Here is a 20,627-nt window from a genome sequence, read left to right as displayed (position 1 = left end):
AGGCTTCACCACCTTGACATTTTATCATCTGCTGACCTTTATTTTGATCATGCTCTTATTTTTAATAAACTGCATTACAGTCCTGCAGTTTTTAGGTGACTTGTTGGTTGAGTTTTGTGCCGTCAGAGTTCAAACTCCTCACTGAACATCTTGGGGTGTGAATGAATCCCAAATGTGTTTGAACAGCCCAGCTGCAGATTTCACAAATCTTGTAAATCTGCTGCCTGTTGACGATGAATGTGTGAATAAGCAGCAGATGTGTTAAATTATTAGTTTATTTCTGGCTTTGATATTATGTTATTATACTGTGTATACTTTAATTTGTATTCCTGTATTGTACAGTTGCTGTGAAACGCTCACATTTGTATTATGAGGAACCTGAAGGTGATCCAGGATTTGCGGGAGACTGAACCGTGTAAACAGTTTGTTCCATTGTTGTTGTTTTCTTTTGTCGTCAGTGTAATTTATTCTCATGGTGATATCGAAAGTATTCTGCTTATTCATGTGCAGAAAGGAGGCTTTAATAATTTTGGTGGAGCTGCGCCGATGCATACAAAAGAGCTCATCTAAAGTGTGACCTCAGCTGGAATACAGACAGAATACTTTGTGCGCAGAAACATTTTCAAGGACTTTCCCTTCCTGTAGTTCACCTGGAGCCTCGAGCGAAGTTCGCTTTCATCTTCCTGTCTCTGTGACATTGTGTCTAGACAGAACTGACAGGGAAGCTCATCGCCTGTAAATTGTCTGGATTCACAGACAGATGTAAAAAGGCCGTCTTTGGTCTGAGAGGGAAGGAGTTTGTCGTAATTTGACGTGTGACCTTTTCTCGCTGCCTCCACAGACCCACACTCTGTTCTCACTGCTGGGGCTAAGTCACGCTTATGTGACCAGTATCGGCAAACTGGTCGGAGTGGTGGCGCTCAAAGAGGTAAGAAACTTCACCGCAGAGTGTGTGAGTGTTTTTGTTTAGGATAGTTTTTTTTTAACTCCAAAGTAATACTTCTTTAAAATGAAAAATCAGGCCATTTACTTTTATTTTGAAGGAGTTGTGTAAACGTCCACTGCGGCGGACACGTCGTATCAGCTGTTTTAAAAGTGATGCTGGAATAACTGTTGAATCATTTTATTGTAAGAAAACTAGACGGGTGAAAAGACCGAACTTTACAACTAAATACGAGATAAACTGCGTACAGGTATTTGGAGATCCACCTGCGGCATGTTTACTCGAACTTAAATGGTTTAGAAGAATAGAAGACACCATTACATTTAAACTGTGTCTGTTGAAGGTCACCTGGAAGCAATAGCTGAACAGTAAATTTAATTAAAATTGATGTTGATTAAACTCTGAAAACTCCCTCTTCTTTTTTTCTTTTTTCAATACACTCAACTTTTAGAAGTCTTCTCTTGTCTGTCTCGACTTTGAAGGAAATTAAATCCAATTGGATTTTTGCTCCTGATTTCTGAATTATGTATAAGTATTTTGTTAGTGTAATCAATATCCTCTCTGTATGATTCAGGCTTTTCTTTAATTCATTCCCTTTTCCTCTCCTCCTTCACCCCGTCACCCACTCATCCCTCCATCTTGCTGTCTTTTCTTGCTGACCACCATCCTCTTTCTTTCCTCTTCTTCTGTTTTTTCTTGTCTTTCCTCCTTCCATCTTTATTCTCCACCCTTTTACCTTCCCATCCTTTCCTTTCTCCTCCTCCTCCTCGTCCTCCTCCAGCTCCAGAAGGCCATCGAGGGCTCCACGCGCTCCGGCGTCCGGCTCCGCCCTCCGCTCGCCAGCTTCCGCGACATCAGCAACCACAACTCTGTCCCTAAACCTCCACCTTCTTCTCCTACTTCTCCATCCGCTCCGGCCTCCACCTCCCCTCCCACACCTCCGACTGCTTCCCCGCCTCCTTCCCCCTCTTCCCCTCACCACCACCACCACCACCACCATCATCATCATCTTCATCATCATCAAAATGAAACAGAGGTGTGGATTGAGGGCGTGAAGTTGGAGGTGGAGGAGAGCACCAGCAGCAGTACAGGAAGCGGCGGTAGCAGCAGCAGCACGGCAGCCTCCACCTCAACCTGTAGTAGGAGTTGTAGCTACAACAGCAACCTCACCCTCCCTCCCTCCTCCACTCCTCCCCCAGTCCCGCCTTCCTCCACACCTCCACCTCTTCCTTCTCCTTCTCCTCCTCCTCTTTCCTCCTCCATCCCTCTCTCCACCCTACAGGGACTCTTTCAGGGGGATGAAGACAGCGACGATGAGCCAATGGTTTAGATTAGACGAGAGTGATGGTTATGTTTTTTATAATGGAAAACTTTTTTTAATAGTGTGAGTTTCTTTCTTTTTTTTTTTTTCTTGTGTTCTTAATTTGTTGCTCCGGTCTTTCGACACTCATTTACCTCTTTTTGTCACCACCACCCTCGGTGGAGCGAACGGCGTGTTTGCTTGAAGCTGCACCAAGCTAAGCAGTTTACCCCGTCGTTATTCTGTGTGCTTATTTCACAGACCTTGTAGTTGATGGGGGTATAAAAAAAAAAACTTTTTCATTGCCCTGCTCACTTCGACCTGTGTCTTTCCTAAAAGGTTAACTCCATTATGTTTTAAACTGACTCCTATTTTCCCATGTTGTGTGTCGTAAGTGGACAACAATTGATGAATTTGGTCCAGAATTGAGCGAGATCACTGCAGCAACATATCACAAAAAATACATCCATGTATGGCGCTTTTTCTTCATATTACCAATTCAGCTCAGCTCAACTGGCACGTCAGCCCAGCGCAGCAGTGGTTTGTGTTTCTGTTACAGCAGGGTTACCTGCTTGAAGGTTTGTCTTTAACTGATGATGTCAAATCCTCTCCCTCCCTCCCTCGTCTCCCGCCAGACATCAGACAACAATGCTGCTGTTGTGCTCATGACGTAGAGCTGCTGCACCTGTGTAGAACCACACAATGTAGACAACAGCCACACGTGTTGTTTCTGGAGTGGTCATTGATTTTCAGATTCAGAAGAAGACAACACTACTGTAACTTGGTTATACTTGTTTGGGGAGGAGGGAACAAGTCTGAGTTTATTGGTAGCGGCCGTGAGAAGCAGGTAATTGTCGGTATTGGATACAAAAATTAAAAATCCATATTGTGTACCCTATTATTTAGTTAGTTAAAGGCTATTATCATGAGGCTGTGTCCAAAAGTGCCAGTTGAAAAGCGAACAAAAAGGCTTGTCTCTGTAGCAATCATTTCAAAAATGTCAAGAAGATCCTTTTTGTCCAACCAGAAACAAACACACCCCAAAGCCACTGAACTTCATTTGCAGAAACAGTAATTTTATCTTTTTTCCACAGTCTCCTGTCAAAGTTCTTGTCAAATTATTCTGGCTTTCCCTCCACCCTTGCTCTTGAACTTATCCTCATATATTCACGTATAACATTTAAAGTTTACACCAGAGTTGGTGATTGTTTTCTGTTTTGTCTCGCCCGATACTGTACCAGTATCAGACATTGTTGTCCTGTTGGTCATGTAGACACAGTAACATGGGAGAATACGGTCCAGTTTGAAAAATACTGGAGTTGCCCTCGAATAAGCTCCGTACATGTTTGTGTTTTTGATACTTGTCCTGCAATGCTTCCTCCTCACTTCCTCTTTCTCTTCAGTCAAACTAATTGAGGCAGTTTGTTGAACCCTAGACTGAAGTTTCCCTCAGGATCACGTTCCTGTTAAAAGGGTCAAAGCACCATTTAAAAATATAATTTGTCATTGATAGTTACATGTTTGAAATCATGAAAAATGTCAAAAATACAGCTATTATTTGCATTTCCCCATTTAATTCAGATTCATTAGACGCGTCTCTGTGTCTCGGTGCTTTAAAGCCCCACATATGTTCCATATTTGTGTATTTTGGTGTTAAAGAGTGATCCGAACCTGCGCTGCCCGAACCAGATATGAACCCACTGAACCTCTGCACAGTAGTCCTGTGTCACCTCAACGTTTATGTGTCTTTAAAAGAACGTTTCTATCAGATGAGAGCAGGAGCTATTGATTTTTTTTAACTGCCAACAGACCATCTGGATAGCAGGAGACTAATGGAGCTGCTCAGTCCACTGTGGAAGATCGGCTAAAGCCCCAAAACGACCTCCAAATTGTGTGCTGACCTTGTGGATGCAGCCTCAGAGCTCATCTCATCACGCTTAAGTTGATAGATGGTGCAGCTAAAGGCAGCTGACGACAGCCGAAACCCCGCTGCACGGGTCCTGGAGATTGTTTTTCCTTTTTTAGTTCCCTAACGACGCTTCCTTCCTGATCACACATGACTACTTTGAATTGTTTTGTATCTTACGATGCAGAAAAATGCCAACAATCATAAAACAACCAGAGCTTTTTGTTGACATTCGTGACAGTGAGTGACGGCTGACGTTTTGTCACGTAACATCTATATGCTAAACGAAGACGAAGATGTATGTTGACAGACGGCTGTGAATGTATTAATTAGCCTAATGAATGACCTCATTAGAAAAAACTGTTTTAATACAGACCTGTCAGGATGATTATTGCGGGATTTGAAGTTGCTCCTGTGTGACGTCTCTCTCAGAGTTTTTACTCTAGTTCCTAAAATGTAACCACGAACATACAGGTGCTATTTGAACATTAGTGCACAAATGAAAAGTGACATAACTTCCGTTTTCTGTCTTTATATTACTTATATATACATTACATGAAGTAAAATATCAGAAAACTATTGTTCGTCTTGAAATTAGTACGAGCAAAGAGACTCGAAGTGGTTCAAGAACAGCTGGAAAATTGAAAGAATTCACTAAAAGAGGCAAAAAAAAAAAACTGTCTGCAGGTTCAAGTTCAAGACTTTCCAGTGACACATGATTAAATATTTGTGTTAAATCTATCACATAGTGGAACTTTAAACCTTTAATTATCACCTAACGACCCTTTAGCCTGCTATCTTCATGATCAGATGAGAAGTGCCTCGTCTTATTAAACTCCTTCATGGCCACCGACTCTGTACATGAAGAGGAAAACGTATCTAATCTGAGGAGCTGCTCGGCGATCGCCTTAATAGTCGCATTAATGTGTTGTTGACCTTTTTCTCCTTTGTGATGCACCCGCGCTTATCATCTATCACTCCATCTCTTATTACACTCTTATCTCCTGGATTCAGTCTCTCAGGTGCTGCCTTGAAAGTCTTTAAACCTGCAGATTTAACAGAAAATCCTTTTACGTCTGTGTGTGAATTTAAATGATGTGTGTCTGTTTTCTTAAAGCGGGGGGCTCTGACCTGGTCGAAAAGTGCTAAATCTCATTTTGTCCGTCTGTGGTTGTGGTTAATGTTTTTATTTATTTATCTCTTAGTAGAGTCAAAATGTTATCTCGAAGATGTATAAAACTGTGAAGGATGTAGCGAAATAAAGTTTTATTAAGTGCTTTAATTGTGTTTCAGTTTCACCTTTTTGTGTATCCAGGTCAGGCGTGTTTGTAGAGGCAGACCAGGACAGGAGAAAGTCAGGGAGAAAGGTTTCCTCTTAGTCTCTTGGACCAAGAACTGAACTCCGTCAAGGTAGGAAGGAAGTCTAGATGTTCACTTGAGAAATCAGGAGTTTCTTACTTACTGTGATTACATGAAACATGTTTTGATAATCTGCTTTTAACTTAAAAGTCTTATTCATGGGCAATATAACACATCCAGGAGCACACTGATCATCTGTCACATTAAACCTTATTTTGACGGGGTTTCTGTATCTTCCTTTGGTTTCTTACCTTAATTGCTTTTTTTTTTTTTATCTTGTGTAATTTAGGTGTCACTAGTTTTGAAGCAAAAAGTCATTACAGGCATTTAGTCAGCTCTTCTGCAGACCTCTGTTCAGTGGAAGTCATCTCATTTTAGAAGAAAACTTTTCAATTAAAGCGAGTGAAAACCAGAGTTATTATCTCGGTTTTGTCAGATATGACAAAAGTTCTGTGGTAAGTTTCACTTCCACTAAAGGAGACTTTTCCTTCCTTGTTTCCTGCATCGTTTCAAGAATATTTGCGTCCAAACGGATCCATTGTAAACGACTCAAATGTGCTTTAGTTGATATTCCAGGCCTATAGGGTCGCTTGAAATTCACCAAAAACAAAGAAGAGCTGGAGCATATACATAAAGCTCGCACGCTGTATACAAACAGAGAGTAGAAGGAGAAAACGAACACAACAAGAAGACAAAAATGGCGAGTCGGTCGTCCATAATCCTTTTTCGCTCAGCGTAGTGGCAGAGGAGCAGAATATTTTGCCCTCGTAACCCTGATAGGCTCAATATCTTCTGCAACACAAGCACGTAGTCGGCCGTTGTTGTTGTTGTTGTTGTTATGAGGCGTCGTGGGATTAAGAGTCTAGAAGGCTAAAGGTCGAGGGATAGGGCCTCATCGACACGTAAAGTGTGTGGATTTACTGTCCACATGAGAACGCAAGGGCACAATTTTCATATTTTCACCCTGAGACCCGGTTTCAAAAAAGTGTGTTTACAGGATCCATTTGGACGATCGGCCAAAAAGATGCAAAACACGTACATTTACACAGAAGTGTTTCCACGTGGATGGACCCTTAGCAACAAGAGGACACACGGGCATGTGTGAGAGTGAAGCTGATGAGTCCAGCTTCACTCTCACGCTTCGGTGATCGTAACCTACGATCTCGTGAATCCGCCTTGCCAGACTTCAAGCTATGGGCGAGAGACGAGCGTTGAACCAGTCAGTGTCCTTTGAATCAACAAGTGTGGTTCAGCTGTGACGACCAGCGTAACTTCTAAAGCATCAGTTATATCAGAGCTGGAGTTTATTTCTCTGAAAGAAGAGTTAAGAACAACACTGAGAGCTTTTCTCGATAGAAAAGATGGTTTCACTTTCATCTTGACTGGCTCCTACTATTGATCTGATTGGTTGGAGTTCAGCCGTGATCAACCTCTCTGATGGTTCTGGCATGTCAGGTTAATCCTCTCTAGCAGCCGAGGATAGAATCTTTTAAAACAGATTATGTTAAGTGTGACGTCACAGTAACGCTTCTTTCCTTCTCATGTTTCTGTGATAAAATACCTTATTTTGTGCCTTTCAGTCGAGCTCTTTCCAGTCTTTCTAATCTTGCTTTCAAGAACGTCTTCTATTCTGCAGCACTTCTTTATTATTAAAATGCATTTTGATGTTTTCATAAAACGGCATTAAAAAAAACTCACCTTTTGCCGCTGAACACACACACAGAAAGCCTCTAAACGAACTCAAAAGGATAACAGCACTTGAAGGAACAAGGGCACGTCTCTGCCTCCAGACAATGCTGAGGCTCGACACGGCCCGGTGTAATGAATGAGGCTGTTGTGGTGGTGGGGGGAACACTTCAAGCGTTTTAGTGGAATTGATGACTACAAGAAAACGACCAACTGCTCATTGAAGAAAACGTCTGACCTTCACGCAGCAGCTTGGAAAATACAAAGCGGTACAGTTCGGTGTGTTTAGCTTTCGTTGTTCGCCTGTTTTGAATTTTGAGTGAGGGTTCTTGGAAAGTGACAACATATTATACTGTCAAGATTAAAAGTTGTCCTATGAAAGTTCATAATAAATAACTTTCTAAATCATAACATTGTTTTTCGGGGCTCTGATGTAAGTAGATAACGAGCGAGACGTCAAACTTCTTGCTCATCTCTTGTTGAGAGCTGCACATGTGCAGAATGAACCGGGCCGGATGTTCTGATTGAGTATCAAAAGTTGACAACGTAAACCATCAGTTTGATCGACCGGCGAGTACTTGTTCATCGTACTGCCATCTACAGATGAGAAACCATGTCTTTAATTACAGAATATGAAGAAGAATATGATATTAGGTGACACCACATGGAAAAACACCAAATTTTCCAGAGGAATCGCAGGAGAACGACGCCAAAGTTCAGAGTTTGATAGCTGCTTTTTCTTGGTTTTTAAAATCTGGGGAGTTGAGCCGAGGCAGTTTGACACAGGAGAATGTGCCAGACAGCGTTGACTCTTCCCACGGAGTCGCAGTATTCATGTTAAATGATGTTTTGACCTATAGTTAGATGTGCTGCCATAAATCTGCTGAGCCCTGACAGCCGCTGTGATTCTCTAAATCATTCAGTCACCGAAGCAAAGAGCGGAAACTCTGCGGTGTGACCCGGTGTTAAAACTTCACTGGATCCACTTAGACTAAACTACAGAGGCCGGTCAAATGTCTGAAAGCCATGAACTTCACTTTTCCAACAACTGTCAATCAATATCTGGTGCCAGTAGGCTTATATTTAGCTACTAGTCACCCTGCTGTACTGTGAGTATACCAAGAGGGCTTGGTTTTGAGGTTAAAAACATAATATCTAACATTTCGGCATTCATTATCAGACTTTTAACAAACCTTTGTTATGTATTTGTGTGTGCTTACATTATCCCAATTGTTTCCAGCCATGTTCAAACTCAGTGAAGTCTGTATTCTTCCTCTGCCGGCACTTAAAAACAGCGTTTTATATTCATTTATCCACTAATGAGTTTTGCCTCAGGGGAGAAGACTTCCTCTTCAGTGGACCCGTTGTTGTTTAAAGTCCAATCTACAGCGCAAACTTCAGTTCTCTAAAGAAAAAAAACAATACCTGCATGTATGAAAGTAGATATACATATGTTTTAAAAATGGACAGAAAATGGTGACTAGAAAGCTTCTGACACCAACATCTTGGGGTCGTATTCCCTTGGAGAAGTCGGTGCACCAGCTAGCTAACGAGGTTGTTTAACAGTGAAAACAACAACTCCTATGATCCCACACTACTTTATGACGTCATCGACCTCCATCTTTTTTGACGGAGATCTCAGAATTAGGTTAATTCTCGTATTACGGTCACATTTGATGAGTACAGGTGTGTGTGTGTGTGTGTGTGTGTGTGCACGGAACAGAAGAGCGCCAAGACGAGTCTGTTTCCCAGAATATATATATTTCACACACAAACAAAGCTACATTCATACAAACATACGTACATACATACTACACATACACACAGTCTTACATTCATACAAATACATATCAGTTTATTTGATTTTTTTCTATTTTTTTTTTATAAAAAAAAAAGCAATTTGATATATTATTACTTTGTATACTGTGTGTTTATACTGTTAGGGCTAGGTCACTGTTAAAAAGCATGCACTTTCTTTTGGTTGTGTCCAGATCGTGTGTTTTGCAAATGACTCCCGATGTGTGTGTATGTGTGTGTGTGTGTGTGTGTGTGTGTGTTTGTGTGGTACGGGTCACTCTGAGACTCAGACTGAAGCGGGTTTATCAGAACATCTCAACTGACAAGCTGCCGACCGAAGCAAAATACTTTAATTACCAAATGCCGTTTGACCCGAGTCTTGTTGCGTCCGTGTTTGTTTTTGTATTGCACTGAATTTTTAACTCGGCCTTTTTTTTTTTCTTTCCTCGTCTTTCACAACTTTCTTTATTAATAAGAATTTCACATCCATCCATTTGGCGACTGTTTTTTGTTGTTGTTGTTGTCCCGGGTTCTTTGGTCCGTTTGGTCCAAACCTCTTGTGAGTCCATCTCATCCTCTCGTTTCAGCAGTCACTGAATTCAAGTCTCTTTAAATCTCACGTGTTCATTGTCACGTACGTAATATTCCACATTTCCCGCTGTTACTGTTTTGGGGGCTTCTTGGCATTTAGTCTGTGTACGTTACATCCCACGTTTTCATCTGAAAAAGTCTTCTCGCGTTTCCTCCGACTCAAAGTGGGTAAATAGTGGGGGAGGGGAGGGTTGGGGGTTGGGCTAGAATAGCTTGATTGATTATTGAAGTATTTATTTCCAGTTTTTTGGCAGTTTTTTTTTTTTTTTTTTTTTTTTTCTGGCCGTATGATTCAGTTGGTTGCAACGACAACGATGGAGCCGTCCTCTGCCTCCTCGTCCTTCTCCAGCAGCTGGACGACGCAGGACGTGACGTCCAGCGGTATCCTGTCAGATTCTGGGATCTGTGCTGGCAGTCCTGGACTTGAGCCTCTGGTGGATGAGCCCTCATCTCTCAGCGGGGACGGGGTCAAAGAGAACCGCTCCGGCTCCAAGGTAAATGTTACCTCTTCCACCTGTGATGACAGGAAACGAAGCGTTTAAAAGACAGTTGTTCTGGTAAAAAGAAGACTTTATAGAGGTAACACACACCTTCGTCAGCTCCTCCTCTTCCTCTTCATGCTGTTCGGCGATGTCTTCAGACTCGGGCTCTGGCTCCTCTCCGACGGTCTCCACCACTCCTCCGACCATATCACCCATCTGTCCACTCAGCTGCCCGACAATCTCCACCTGTAACCAGTCAAGTTCCCTGATTTACTCACTTGTCTTGTGTTATGGTTGCATTCAGGAGCTCGTTAAACAGGCTGTCGGCATTCTAATCATGTTCAATCACAGGCTGACGTCAACTCTTCAACTTCAGTTCATGGTGACAATCACAGAAAATAAAGAAACGGACAAAGAAGATAGAAGGAAGGAGGATGGACAAGCAGAGTATGAGCTCCTCTGCCCCCGCCACAGTTTGGCTTCCTGTGCAGGACATCAGAGAGAAAAGACAGATACTTAGGTGGGTACATCAAACACAGATGCTGAATCCAAATGCTTAGAGTTGCAAAACTTGCGGACTTTTTTTTACAGCATGCTACTCTGAAGACCTGCGGGTTTGAGCTGGTTTCGTTGTCAGAACTCATCAGGTCCGCTACAGGCTGTCATGCAGACTTTTTGCAGTGCTCCATGCAGATTTTCCAGCCTGTCTCCTACCTTGGCGACTTCCCTGGCAGTTTCTCCCATCATCATTCACTGCACTACAGCTGTGTGTTAAATATGCCTGCTGGTATAAACAAAACCAGATCCAGAAGACAAAAACAAATTAGCCGGGATGAATGTCAGACATGATGGAAAATGACCAAAGAGGCTGTTCCTGCGCAGAGTAGGTCTGCAACTAATGGTGACATTTATTACAGATGAAATCTGCGGACTGTTTAAATGACTAATCCATTAATGTTTCAGTCTGTAAAATCTCAAAAAATAATGAAATAATGAAAATAATGTATAAATGAATAATAATGAAAAACGTTTCCCAGAACCCAAAGTGACGTCTTGTCCTGTCCAACCTACAGTCCAGCAGTTACTTTCTTAATTAATCAGTTGTTTGGTCAATAAAATCTCAGAAAATGGTGAAAAACGTTGATCAATATTTCAAAAAAACCCTAAATTATGTCTTCAAATGTCCACAAACAAAATATATTCAGTTTACTGTCAGAGAAGAGGAAAGAAACCAGAACACATTCACATTTAAGAAGCTGAAATAAGCGAAGTTTGACTGTTTTGAGTGTTGGCGATTACCTTTGTTTTGATTTATTGACTCATTAATCGACTAATTATTGCAGTTCCGTTGCAGAATTTAACCATTAACTTGACGTTTATATGATAAGAGCACTTTTCTTTCACCTTTTGAAGACACGTGCCTGATAAAATGGGATCAAAGAAAGATGAACTTTAGCTCCCGACAGTAACAAGAGAGACTTAAACACACAGTACCACACGCTGTGACTGTTACGATGACTCATTCTGTGACGACGTCTGTCTGCCTGTGACTGTCTGTGCCGTCACGTTAACCCCCGCGAACTCTCGTAGCTGTTCTGTCGGAATATATTAAACTGTCATCCAGTCCGCAAAGTCTGTAATCTGACCATTTGGATTCAGCAGGCGAGTGCATACGTGGTGTGGTTCGACCTGCGCGGATCCCCACAGGTCAGCGAGCCGAGGGTGGGTGGGCGGTCCCAGACTGTGGATGGTGCTGTTGGGAGTGGCTTGGAGGGAATGGGAGGCACTGTGTGGCCTGTGGTCCATAGACTGTGTTCAGAGATGAGACAGGAGAAAGAAGAAACAATGAGGATTATAATAAGCTTATTATTATGTGTTGAAACGGGTTGCTGATCAGTAGCAGTGACTCAGCAGCTTCTTGGCCACATTTCTTGATTTTTAAAACTTTTGTTTTGCCACCCACTAAAGATTTAAAACACTCCAAAGCCCCCCCAGCTCCTGACATTTTCAGCCTGCCCAGTAATGGAGAACAATGCTTTATTGCACCCCGACACGTCACGCCAAGACAAATTACAAAGCAGCTTTATTCTTTGCAGCATTTTTGCCAGTGCCATGTGTATGAAGGGGACACTCTGGCCGGTCTTTTCACTTCCTCGGAGCTTCTAATAATGGTCTGAGTCGACTTTAATACCCCTTTAAAATATGAGTCGGCGACGGTGCTGCAGGCCACAGCGACGATGTCTCATGCTCGTGTGCATCGACTGCTTCTCAGGAAAATTGACTGACTGACTGATTGAAATGCCTTTTTCTCTCTCTCTCTCTCTCTCTCTCTCTCTCTCTCTCTCTCTCTCTCTCTCTCTCTCTAAATGTAATGTAATATATTCAATAGTCTCCTTCACAAGTGGATCCATATACGACGCACCGTAAAGCTAACAAGCTCATTTCCATTGTGGTCTCGGATCAGTACACCTTTTCTGTGACACAGTCCCTGACCTTTTCAAGTTATTATTTCATAACCCTCAGTTATTTAATGAGCTCTGAGATGCACCAATGCAGGAGCGGCCGGCGAAGCTGAAAAAGTCTTTGGGTGTCACAGTTCATCATGACTCACTTCATTTGCAGAAAAGCTCCCAGCAGCCTGAGAGCTGGAAGTCAGCAGCTGAGTTACACCACTAAAAGACACACAGCCGGCACATCCAGCCAGTGTGAGCTTGTTGTGTTTATGTTGACTACTGTCACTGAAGCTGGCAGCACAGCGCTGCTTTATATAAGTGCTGCTGCGATGTTCAACATCTTAACTAAGCACGTTGGCACGCTGATGTCTGATACCTGTTGTTGTTGGTACTGCAGGAACTGTTGCTGCTGGTAGTGGTGAAGGTGTTGGAGCTGTTGGAGTTGGTTGTGCTGCTGCAGGGTGAGATGAGCCTGGTGCTGCTGAAGGTAACCGCCTACTGTCCCCTCGTAGCCCTCACCAGGTGTCCCCCCTGCTCCACTGCTGCCACCTGGAACGGTCATTAAACATGTTGCCACAGGTAGCGAATCAGACACGGTCAAAGAAGCGTTAACAGGGACGATTCGGTCCTCACCTGTTGCCATGATGTAGGAGCCTGCAGCAGGTGACGCCACGCCCGAGGGCTGGCTGGTGATTGGGTCCCAGGCGTCTGAGGACGACAGGCAGTACAGACCCTGCGAGACGTAGGTGTGAGGCCAGACATCCGCAGAGGAGTGATGGAGCACCTGGTCTACAGGGGGAAACACAGACAGGTGGGAGGAGTGAGACAGTTAAAGAGGTGAAGAAGGAGGAGGAGGACAAAGAGAAAGAGAAGCGAGTGCAAAAGTAAAGACTTTTTTTAGTCGTTTGCTTCTTGTTCAGTGAAAATCAAGAATTCAATATCGGCAATGTTTTTAGATAAAACATGACATTAAATGAGACTTGAGCCATTTTTCCACCAACATTTCAGAGCATTTCAAACAGAAATTCAACTGGTTCAACACCTTAAAAGTTTGGATCTTAGCTGGAATTTTAAAAAAAAGCAGGTTTTTCCTGACCTAAAGTGCAGACAAAGCGCTGGGACGGAGGAGCTTTGAGGTTTTTCTTGGTGGTCAAATGTGGTACACCATGTCCTTAAAACACTCTCCAGTAAGCTTTAAAATGATGCAACTTCTGCAAATTGACTCTTTTCGTTCAGCGATTAGGTCCACTCACATTTGGAAAGTCTATAAGAGCTGCAAGATTTAATCATTTTTATCCCCAAAGTAGCTCCTCAAGTTAGCCGAGCGCTAGACCGAAAGTCACTCGACTCGGACGGTGGAATTCTTTCTTTCTTTCACAAACTCGAGGATTCAGCTTTTTTGGCTTCATTAATGATTCTTTGCTAAACTCAGCCTCTTTTTTGGTGGAAAAAAATCTTTGTGTGAATCAAAAGATTTGAGCGAATAATTGTATTTTTAGAATATAAAGAAAGTGGGTGTAAAATGAACTAAGGCACGTCTGGGCATGTTCGAAAAGAAAATACAAGGCACATAACAGATAAAGAAGAGACTTCAGTCTGACCTCAGACTCTGAGGTGTTGATTCGGTCATTAGCATCACAGTTTAGATGCTCTTTTAAAAAGCCGCATCATCCAGAAGCAACAAACTGTAATAACTTTAATCGGAGTGTGATTAGTGATTATCTGCAGCGGTGTTATTGTTACAGAGCGTAACACTCAAACAAACTGTGGAGGAGAAACATCCCCTCAGACATAACGGCTGATGTTAAGTAGCTTTTTAATCTTTGCTCTGTAACTGTGTGTGTGTGTGTGTTGGTGTTGCATGCCGGATAACGCACAGAGCCGAGTCCATATGGTGTTGTTAATGAGAGCAGGGCTAAGTCCTTGTGCTAACCTACAGACTCCCTCAGGGTTCGGACGGCGCTCTGCTTTTGCTAAACACCGGCAAGAACTGAGGAAGAAGCGGTTTACAGTGAACGCGGCACAGAAGTCCTGATTTCAAATGAGCCAGGAGTAAAAAAAAAAAAAAAAAACAGCATCACAGTCGTGGAGTTGTTTGTTTTTGTTTAGATTGTACGGCTCCTCCTGTGATGTCAGATTTGTAATCTTGCCCTTTTCTTTTCCTTCCTCTCTGGTTTTATCATCCTGTGTGCAGCTAAACTTAACCAGACATCTCACCACCTGAGGCTCAAGACACAAATCGGGATATTTCACGCAGACAAGAGTTTGATGAAATCCTCCTCACTTCACTTTTAAATGCACCTCGACTCCGTAAAGATCTTTTTCCTCGTCCAGGCGTCCTCCTTCAGTCCACAGTGTGTTCTGATATTTCAGAAATGGGACAGGCTGTCGACTGGATTTGTCATTTAGACGTTTTTTGAGTAAGTGCCCGGCAGCAGTGAAAGGCAGAGATGTGCAGCTGTGTTGCCTGCCCTCCAAAAGTCCTTTACAGCTGGTTGGCAGAATAAACTGACGTTGCTGTTTTTAGTTTCCAGCAGGGCTCTAATTTTCCAAAACTGTGCATCCACGCATAGAAGAGAGTGCTGGAGTTTAGGCCGAAGACGTGACTGTGAGCGTGAGGAGTGTTTACACTACAGTCAGAGTATAGAATCTGTAGTTATGACTCACAACCTCCCTTACGTAACCTCTGACTGTAGCTTTATGGCAGTTTCCAGTTCCACTTCCATGTGACAGCAAGGTAAATTAGCCCAACCGAACACTACAGCAGCTAACGGGGAGTTATTTCAGGCTAACAGACCAGGCGTCTATCCAAGTGACTGTGGAGAAAGCTTTGAACGATCACCTGGACATTAAAACTGCATGTATAGAATTGCAGGACACATCTAATCGCTTGAAAGGTTTTGTGACTTTGCCCCCTAAACTACAGTTATACTTCTGTTATTGCTCAGCTCGGAGTGGCTGTGAAACATGTTTGAATCACCTCAGTTTTATAAGTAATGCTGCCTGTTATCGTCCTCTTTCAATCCTACAAGAAGACTGTCGTGAATCTCAACTGTGCCTCTCCATCAGTGCAACAATGCGATTGGCTCCTTTCCCGTTTCAGCTGTGATCAAGCGTGCAGTTGGCTTTTAGGGGGGAAACCTGCCGTCTCTGGCATCGCAGACTTCTCTGTTCTGAATGCTTCAAGTGGTTTGTCTTCGCTCTAGTCATCTTCAGATTGATTAAATTAGATGACTTCAGATTTAACTTTCTGAAAGTTTTCAGTGTTGCAAAGCTCGAAAAATATCCATTTAGATTTTTTACCAGTAACAGAAGTTGTTATTATTTGTATTAATGATATTTTCTCTTCCATGTCTTTCTGTTTTTTTGGGTGATACTTTACCAGTCCAGAGCAACAGTATTCACCGACCAGACAATGAGATGATCCATCACAAGAATCACTTTAACATGTAATTGTTTCATTCTCTTGTACGAGAAAAGCAAATTGGATCATGGGTTTGTTAATATAACCAGAATTCTATAATGTTCTGAGGCTTAAATAAAGGTTTAGTGAGTCATTTAACACCCAAAAAGCCATTTGCGATCAGGTTTAAACCGCGGTACCTCTGCTGGTGATGCTCTCCTGGTTGACCTCACTGAGGTGAGCGACGCTGCCCTGGTTGGACCCGGCTCCCATGCTCTCCCCGTCCATCGAGTTCCAGCCAAACAGCGTCGCCTCAGAGATGGCGAACTGCTGCATGATGCCTAAAGCAGGGAGGAGGAGGAAGACGCAGAGGAAGAAGAGGAGTGTTAATGTAGTCTGAAGGTGATATTAGCGACAGCAGCATGTAATACACGATTAGAGATGCATGAAACAATTCCCAGTCCCAGCTTTGCCAACACACACAGAAGTTAATGAGGGATGGAAACAAACAGGAGGTAACAATGCTCATTAACATGGAGAAACAGGATGTTTAGATTATTTATTTATCTTTGACAGACGGAACTGAGACGAGACGATGGTGCACCAGTGGTTAGAAAACATTTATATTTAAGATACCAGGGTGTTAAATCTGTGAGCGTGGCAACCAAAACAGGTGCTGTAACCCAAACCATGATGTTTTCCTAACCCTGACCACGTGGTTTTTGTACCTAAACCTAACCAAAAGTGTGTATTTCTAAAATATATTTATTAGAAATGCTTTCAGGCTAAAACGCGGCTGTAGCTCCTCTACAGGTGTACCCTCACCTGCAGCGAAGCGAGCCTCCTTCTCGCCGTCGCTGAGGTCGCTGTAAGCGTCGTTTTCCATCCTCCTCTCCTTTTCCCTCTGTAGGTTGGTATGCCCCGCACCCCCCATCGGCCCCGCAGATGGTTTGCCCCAGCTCTGCCATTCGATCATGTGGGCCACGCGACCCTGGGCCATGGCAGTGGGCTTGGTCACTTTGTCCTTCATGGAGCGAGTCACACCTGAAACCAGGTACGAACAAACGCACACACAAACATTGTCAAAAACTACTTCTGGCCTCGACGGTTACAGACGCCTCCTGCTGAGGCTCGGGCGGGGAGGGAGAGTAGAATGATAATGAGAAACTGAGATGTGGAAGGAAAAACTGTTTAATACATGAAACTATTAAAAATAATGAGATCTGGGAAATGAATGGGAGAGATGGACGGATTCAGTGGGGTGGAATGAAAACATGACGACAACCCTGAAGCTGCTTGAAAATTAAAATCTAAATTTGCGGTTTTAATTATCAGATTATGTGCTGAAGTTCTCGTTTCTACTGTAGCTTCTTTTTTAGGGAACCATCTGCTCCGTAGTAACACGTTCACACCTGCTCGGTACAGCCTCAGTCTTACTGTTTGGCCAATGCGCCTTCCTGCTGGAGTTAAATACTTTGCTGAAGAATAAAGTCACTGTGTTTAATATTCATCTGTCTGTGGACGCCGCTTCACCTGCCTCTAATCTAATCTAAACCCCCAGAATATCTTCCTCCCTCATCTGAACCTTTTTAAACGTGTCGCTTTTCAATTACTACTCGCATGCTAATCGTCGGCACGAGTCTCAATCACGTCATTATCTGCCGTTTTCAGATGATAACGGTGTGACTGATGTGAATGAGCAGAGTGTCGAGCGGCAGTCAGATAAATGCAGGGTAGAGTTGAAGTCGTACAGTAATGACGGCTCTCTGATCAAGTCGCTCTGGTCTTTAATTTGGTCTTCCAGTGCGGCAACCAACACATTTTTCCGTCTTTGTGAGTTTTAAGTATCAACCTATGTGGGATCTGATTCACTGAAACCATAAAATAAGCAGACACACTGAGGAAATCAGCCACAGGTGGGGCTAAACCTGCAAAATCCTTGTTCAGGTGTGGTCGTTTGATAATGAGTTAAGTGTTAATAAGTTAATGCGACGGCGCTGCCTGTGTGCTCCTTTTGAGTTTTGTTTTTATCTAAAAGGACAAGGATGACGGCTGAAACGCTGACAAACCCATATTAATAATTAAAGCCATTACTCATCTCCTGGTAAACAGAATAAATGAGATTCATTAGACTTTGCGTAATTAAGAAAATAAATAAATAAAAAAAACGTGTTACAGAGACTGAGAGTGGCAAAAGGAAAAGTAATCCTTGGGTGTAAACAGAGCGCTGAGAAGGGTCCACCGGCAAATCTCTGCCCAATTAAGATGCAAATACAGGATCCAAACTGGGGATATATACACTGAGTCAAACGGCTGGCAGAGAGGCTGATCGATAAAAAAAATTAAATTAAAATCAAACGGGCATGAATAAACAGAGGCAGAGCTTCGGAAATTGCTCCCCCCGGTCCAGGGGCCAAGTTACAGGCTGGGTTATAAATAGAAACAGTTTTTCCCCCTTTAGACAAAGAGAGCCAATCTCATTTGAAAATCAAACACTCCCTGCAGAGTCTAATTGGGGATGGAAATAGGAATGGAAAGAATGGGGATGAGTGATGAGGGAGGGTGTTGGGGTGGTTTTGGCTATTCAGAAGGCTCAGAAAATATAAAATAATACCAACAGATTAATTTAAAGTGCACCAGACACGACAAAAGAAAACAGCACAGATACTGAGGCGCTACACTTAAAATGCTACAAAGCACAAAGCACTACAGTTTGAAGCACAAAGCACAAAAGAGGCACCAGCCACTCGAGGTCACGACACACTTGCACAAAAAGAGTCACGGCTTCACAAATAATACCGGGCCACCAGCGCCGCCACGTTACAGATACACGTCCCAACACGCCTGTGGAGATGCTTCAGTTCGTCTTTAAAGTAAGTAAATCTCACTTACTTTAGTCTTTTTTGAAATCAAAGACCTGATTGGATTTCCGTCAATGACTCTGCGAAATGTGTCCGTCATTGACGTTTTGTTGTTGATATCAATGGAAGAGAAGGGAAAGTAGGGAGTGATATATAGGAAAGGGGGCACCCACAGGGGCGGCCATGTTGGTTCCAAGCTCCTCCTCCTCCTCCTCCTCCTCCTCCTCCTCACCGCTGCCTGAGAGTGAAGTTGTGTGTTGAGGTAACGTTTGATTTACCAAAGGCGCCATTTGTGGCAAAGGTGAAAAGATCATTCCTGATTTTTTTTTTCCCCCGTGTGTGTGTGTCAGACGGTTCTTTGGGCTGAAAGCAGCAGCAGAATGGAGCTTTTGTTATAAAATGTAGGTTTCATTGATTGAGTAAAACCAGTCCTGGTGACCATGATGGTTTTTAATTCAGTGGTGACCAACGCCGGATTTGCAGGATCATGTAATCATGTAATCGCACAAATCTGCTGCAGTATATTCTTGTGGCTGATCACACCAAACACGTTGAACCAGTCAGCGTCCTGACAGGAACCGGGTGACGGTTTGGTTTAGACGTGACGACCAGCAAGAGAGGCAACTACTGTAGCTGCTATAATCAGAACTGGAGAGTTTATTTCACTCAAAGAAGAGCAAAAATCAACACTAGAGGCTTTTCTCCATCTTCATGCTTCTCTTGACTCGCACCAGTAAGAGTTTGATTGATTGATTGGCTCCACTAATGCTCTTCTACTGTTGATCTGATTGATGAGGTTTAATTTTGAAGGCTTATGAGAACAGGAAGTTGAACACTTACTTGAAAGATACTACATGGAACGGGACCGGTACCGAACTTGGATACTTTCATGGCACCAATTGATTCTCCTCTATATCTAATATTGGAAAATGTCTTGTAGATAAAAACTTTTGATACCTTGGGAGTTCATCTCATCAGCGTCAGTGGGCCAGTAAATGTTTTGCTCAGGAACAAATCGAAGTTTTGGGGCCGGGTTCGGGATTCTGGCGCCAAAACTTCGAACAGTGGCCACACAGTCCTTATATAATGAAGCTTTTGCTAAACAACATGTAAATCTTCACACATTTAAGTTTTATTTTATTTTCAGTTGGTTTATTTGCCTCGTTTACTTGTTTATATCGAGCAGCTCCCGTTAAACCAAACCGCACATCGATCATTTGGCTGCTGTGCTGCTTTTGGAACCAAGTAACCGTCTGAATCTCTCACAGAAAAATAAACCAGAAATGATCTTTTACACAACAGAGGTTCAGTTCAAGTTTTTAGCCCCCCGTCTGCTCTCAACAAACAACTTCACCTTCGACCTTCTTGTGGAGCATGTGGAGGCAACATGGGGGCTGTTTTACCATCTAGCAGCACAGACACACACCTGACACACCTGTCAGAGAGGACTTAGCCAGGGCACCGATCCCATAGGAGTTGGGGTTGGGCTTCCTCTTGAGACGAGGCAGAATGGAAGTAGTGTCCTCCATGGACAACTGAAGAGAGAGGGAGTGGAGGGGAAGATGAAGCGTGGACGAGAGAGTCAAAGAGGAAGGAGGGAGGATGAAGATAAAAAGGAAATAAAAATCCAATGTGACAGGAGAAATTAGAAAATAAGAAAAGACGAGAGAGAGGGAGAGATTAAAAACAAGAAAGAGAATGGAGTAAAATAAATTGAGGTGAAGAGAGCAGATGATTCAAGATTCAGAAAAACAGTTTGAAGGGAGATGAGAGAAGAGAAGGAGAGGTTGTAATAGAGGGGAATAAGAAAGGAGGGTTAATTATTTGAACACCTTGTAAATGTCTC

At 43.0% G+C, this 20,627-nt stretch overlaps 3 protein-coding genes across 14 annotated transcripts in view; 2 read left to right on the top strand and 1 right to left on the bottom strand.

Annotated features, from left to right (window-relative positions):
• Positions 1 to 5,431, top strand: part of clcn1a (chloride channel, voltage-sensitive 1a) — a 46,269-nt gene extending 40,838 nt beyond the window's left edge. For 2 of the 3 annotated variants that reach the window (XM_037092619.1, XM_037092617.1), the window contains 2 exons: positions 842 to 928; positions 1,725 to 2,273. In XM_037092619.1, the coding sequence (XP_036948514.1) occupies positions 842 to 928; positions 1,725 to 2,273 (636 nt within the window). Of the gene's footprint in view, positions 1 to 841; positions 929 to 1,724 lie in introns of all 3 variants that reach the window. The other variant, XM_037092618.1, reaches the window with a different exon arrangement.
• A 4,390-nt stretch (positions 5,432 to 9,821) lies between these two features.
• The window catches only part of fam131ba (family with sequence similarity 131 member Ba), a 50,571-nt gene continuing 39,765 nt past the window's right edge, over positions 9,822 to 20,627 (bottom strand). For 4 of the 10 annotated variants that reach the window (XM_037092631.1, XM_037092635.1, XM_037092632.1 and 1 more), the window contains 7 exons: positions 20,208 to 20,316; positions 16,746 to 16,964; positions 16,121 to 16,261; positions 12,894 to 13,306; positions 11,739 to 11,873; positions 10,173 to 10,310; positions 9,822 to 10,096 (listed from right to left, as the gene is read on the bottom strand). In XM_037092631.1, the coding sequence (XP_036948526.1) occupies positions 9,875 to 10,096; positions 10,173 to 10,310; positions 11,739 to 11,873; positions 12,894 to 13,306; positions 16,121 to 16,261; positions 16,746 to 16,964; positions 20,208 to 20,316 (1,377 nt within the window). In that variant the 3' untranslated portion in view covers positions 9,822 to 9,874. The remainder of the gene's footprint in view (positions 10,097 to 10,172; positions 10,311 to 11,738; positions 11,874 to 12,893; positions 13,307 to 16,120; positions 16,262 to 16,745; positions 16,965 to 20,207; positions 20,317 to 20,627) is intronic. The other 6 variants (XM_037092633.1, XM_037092637.1, XM_037092638.1 and 3 more) reach the window with 5 other exon arrangements.
• LOC119016623 overlaps positions 16,199 to 20,627 on the top strand; it is a 56,101-nt gene continuing 51,672 nt past the window's right edge. The window contains exons 1-2 of the transcript XR_005074212.1: positions 16,199 to 16,322; positions 16,831 to 16,974. The gene's annotated coding sequence lies outside the window, so the exon portion shown is untranslated. The remainder of the gene's footprint in view (positions 16,323 to 16,830; positions 16,975 to 20,627) is intronic.

The sequence above is a fragment of the Acanthopagrus latus genome, chromosome 3 (assembly GCF_904848185.1).
Source record: "Acanthopagrus latus isolate v.2019 chromosome 3, fAcaLat1.1, whole genome shotgun sequence".
In the NCBI taxonomy this organism is placed as follows: domain Eukaryota; kingdom Metazoa; phylum Chordata; class Actinopteri; order Spariformes; family Sparidae; genus Acanthopagrus; species Acanthopagrus latus.
The sequence above is the reverse complement of the archived record's forward strand: the minus strand, read 5'-3'. Positions and strand labels throughout refer to the sequence as shown.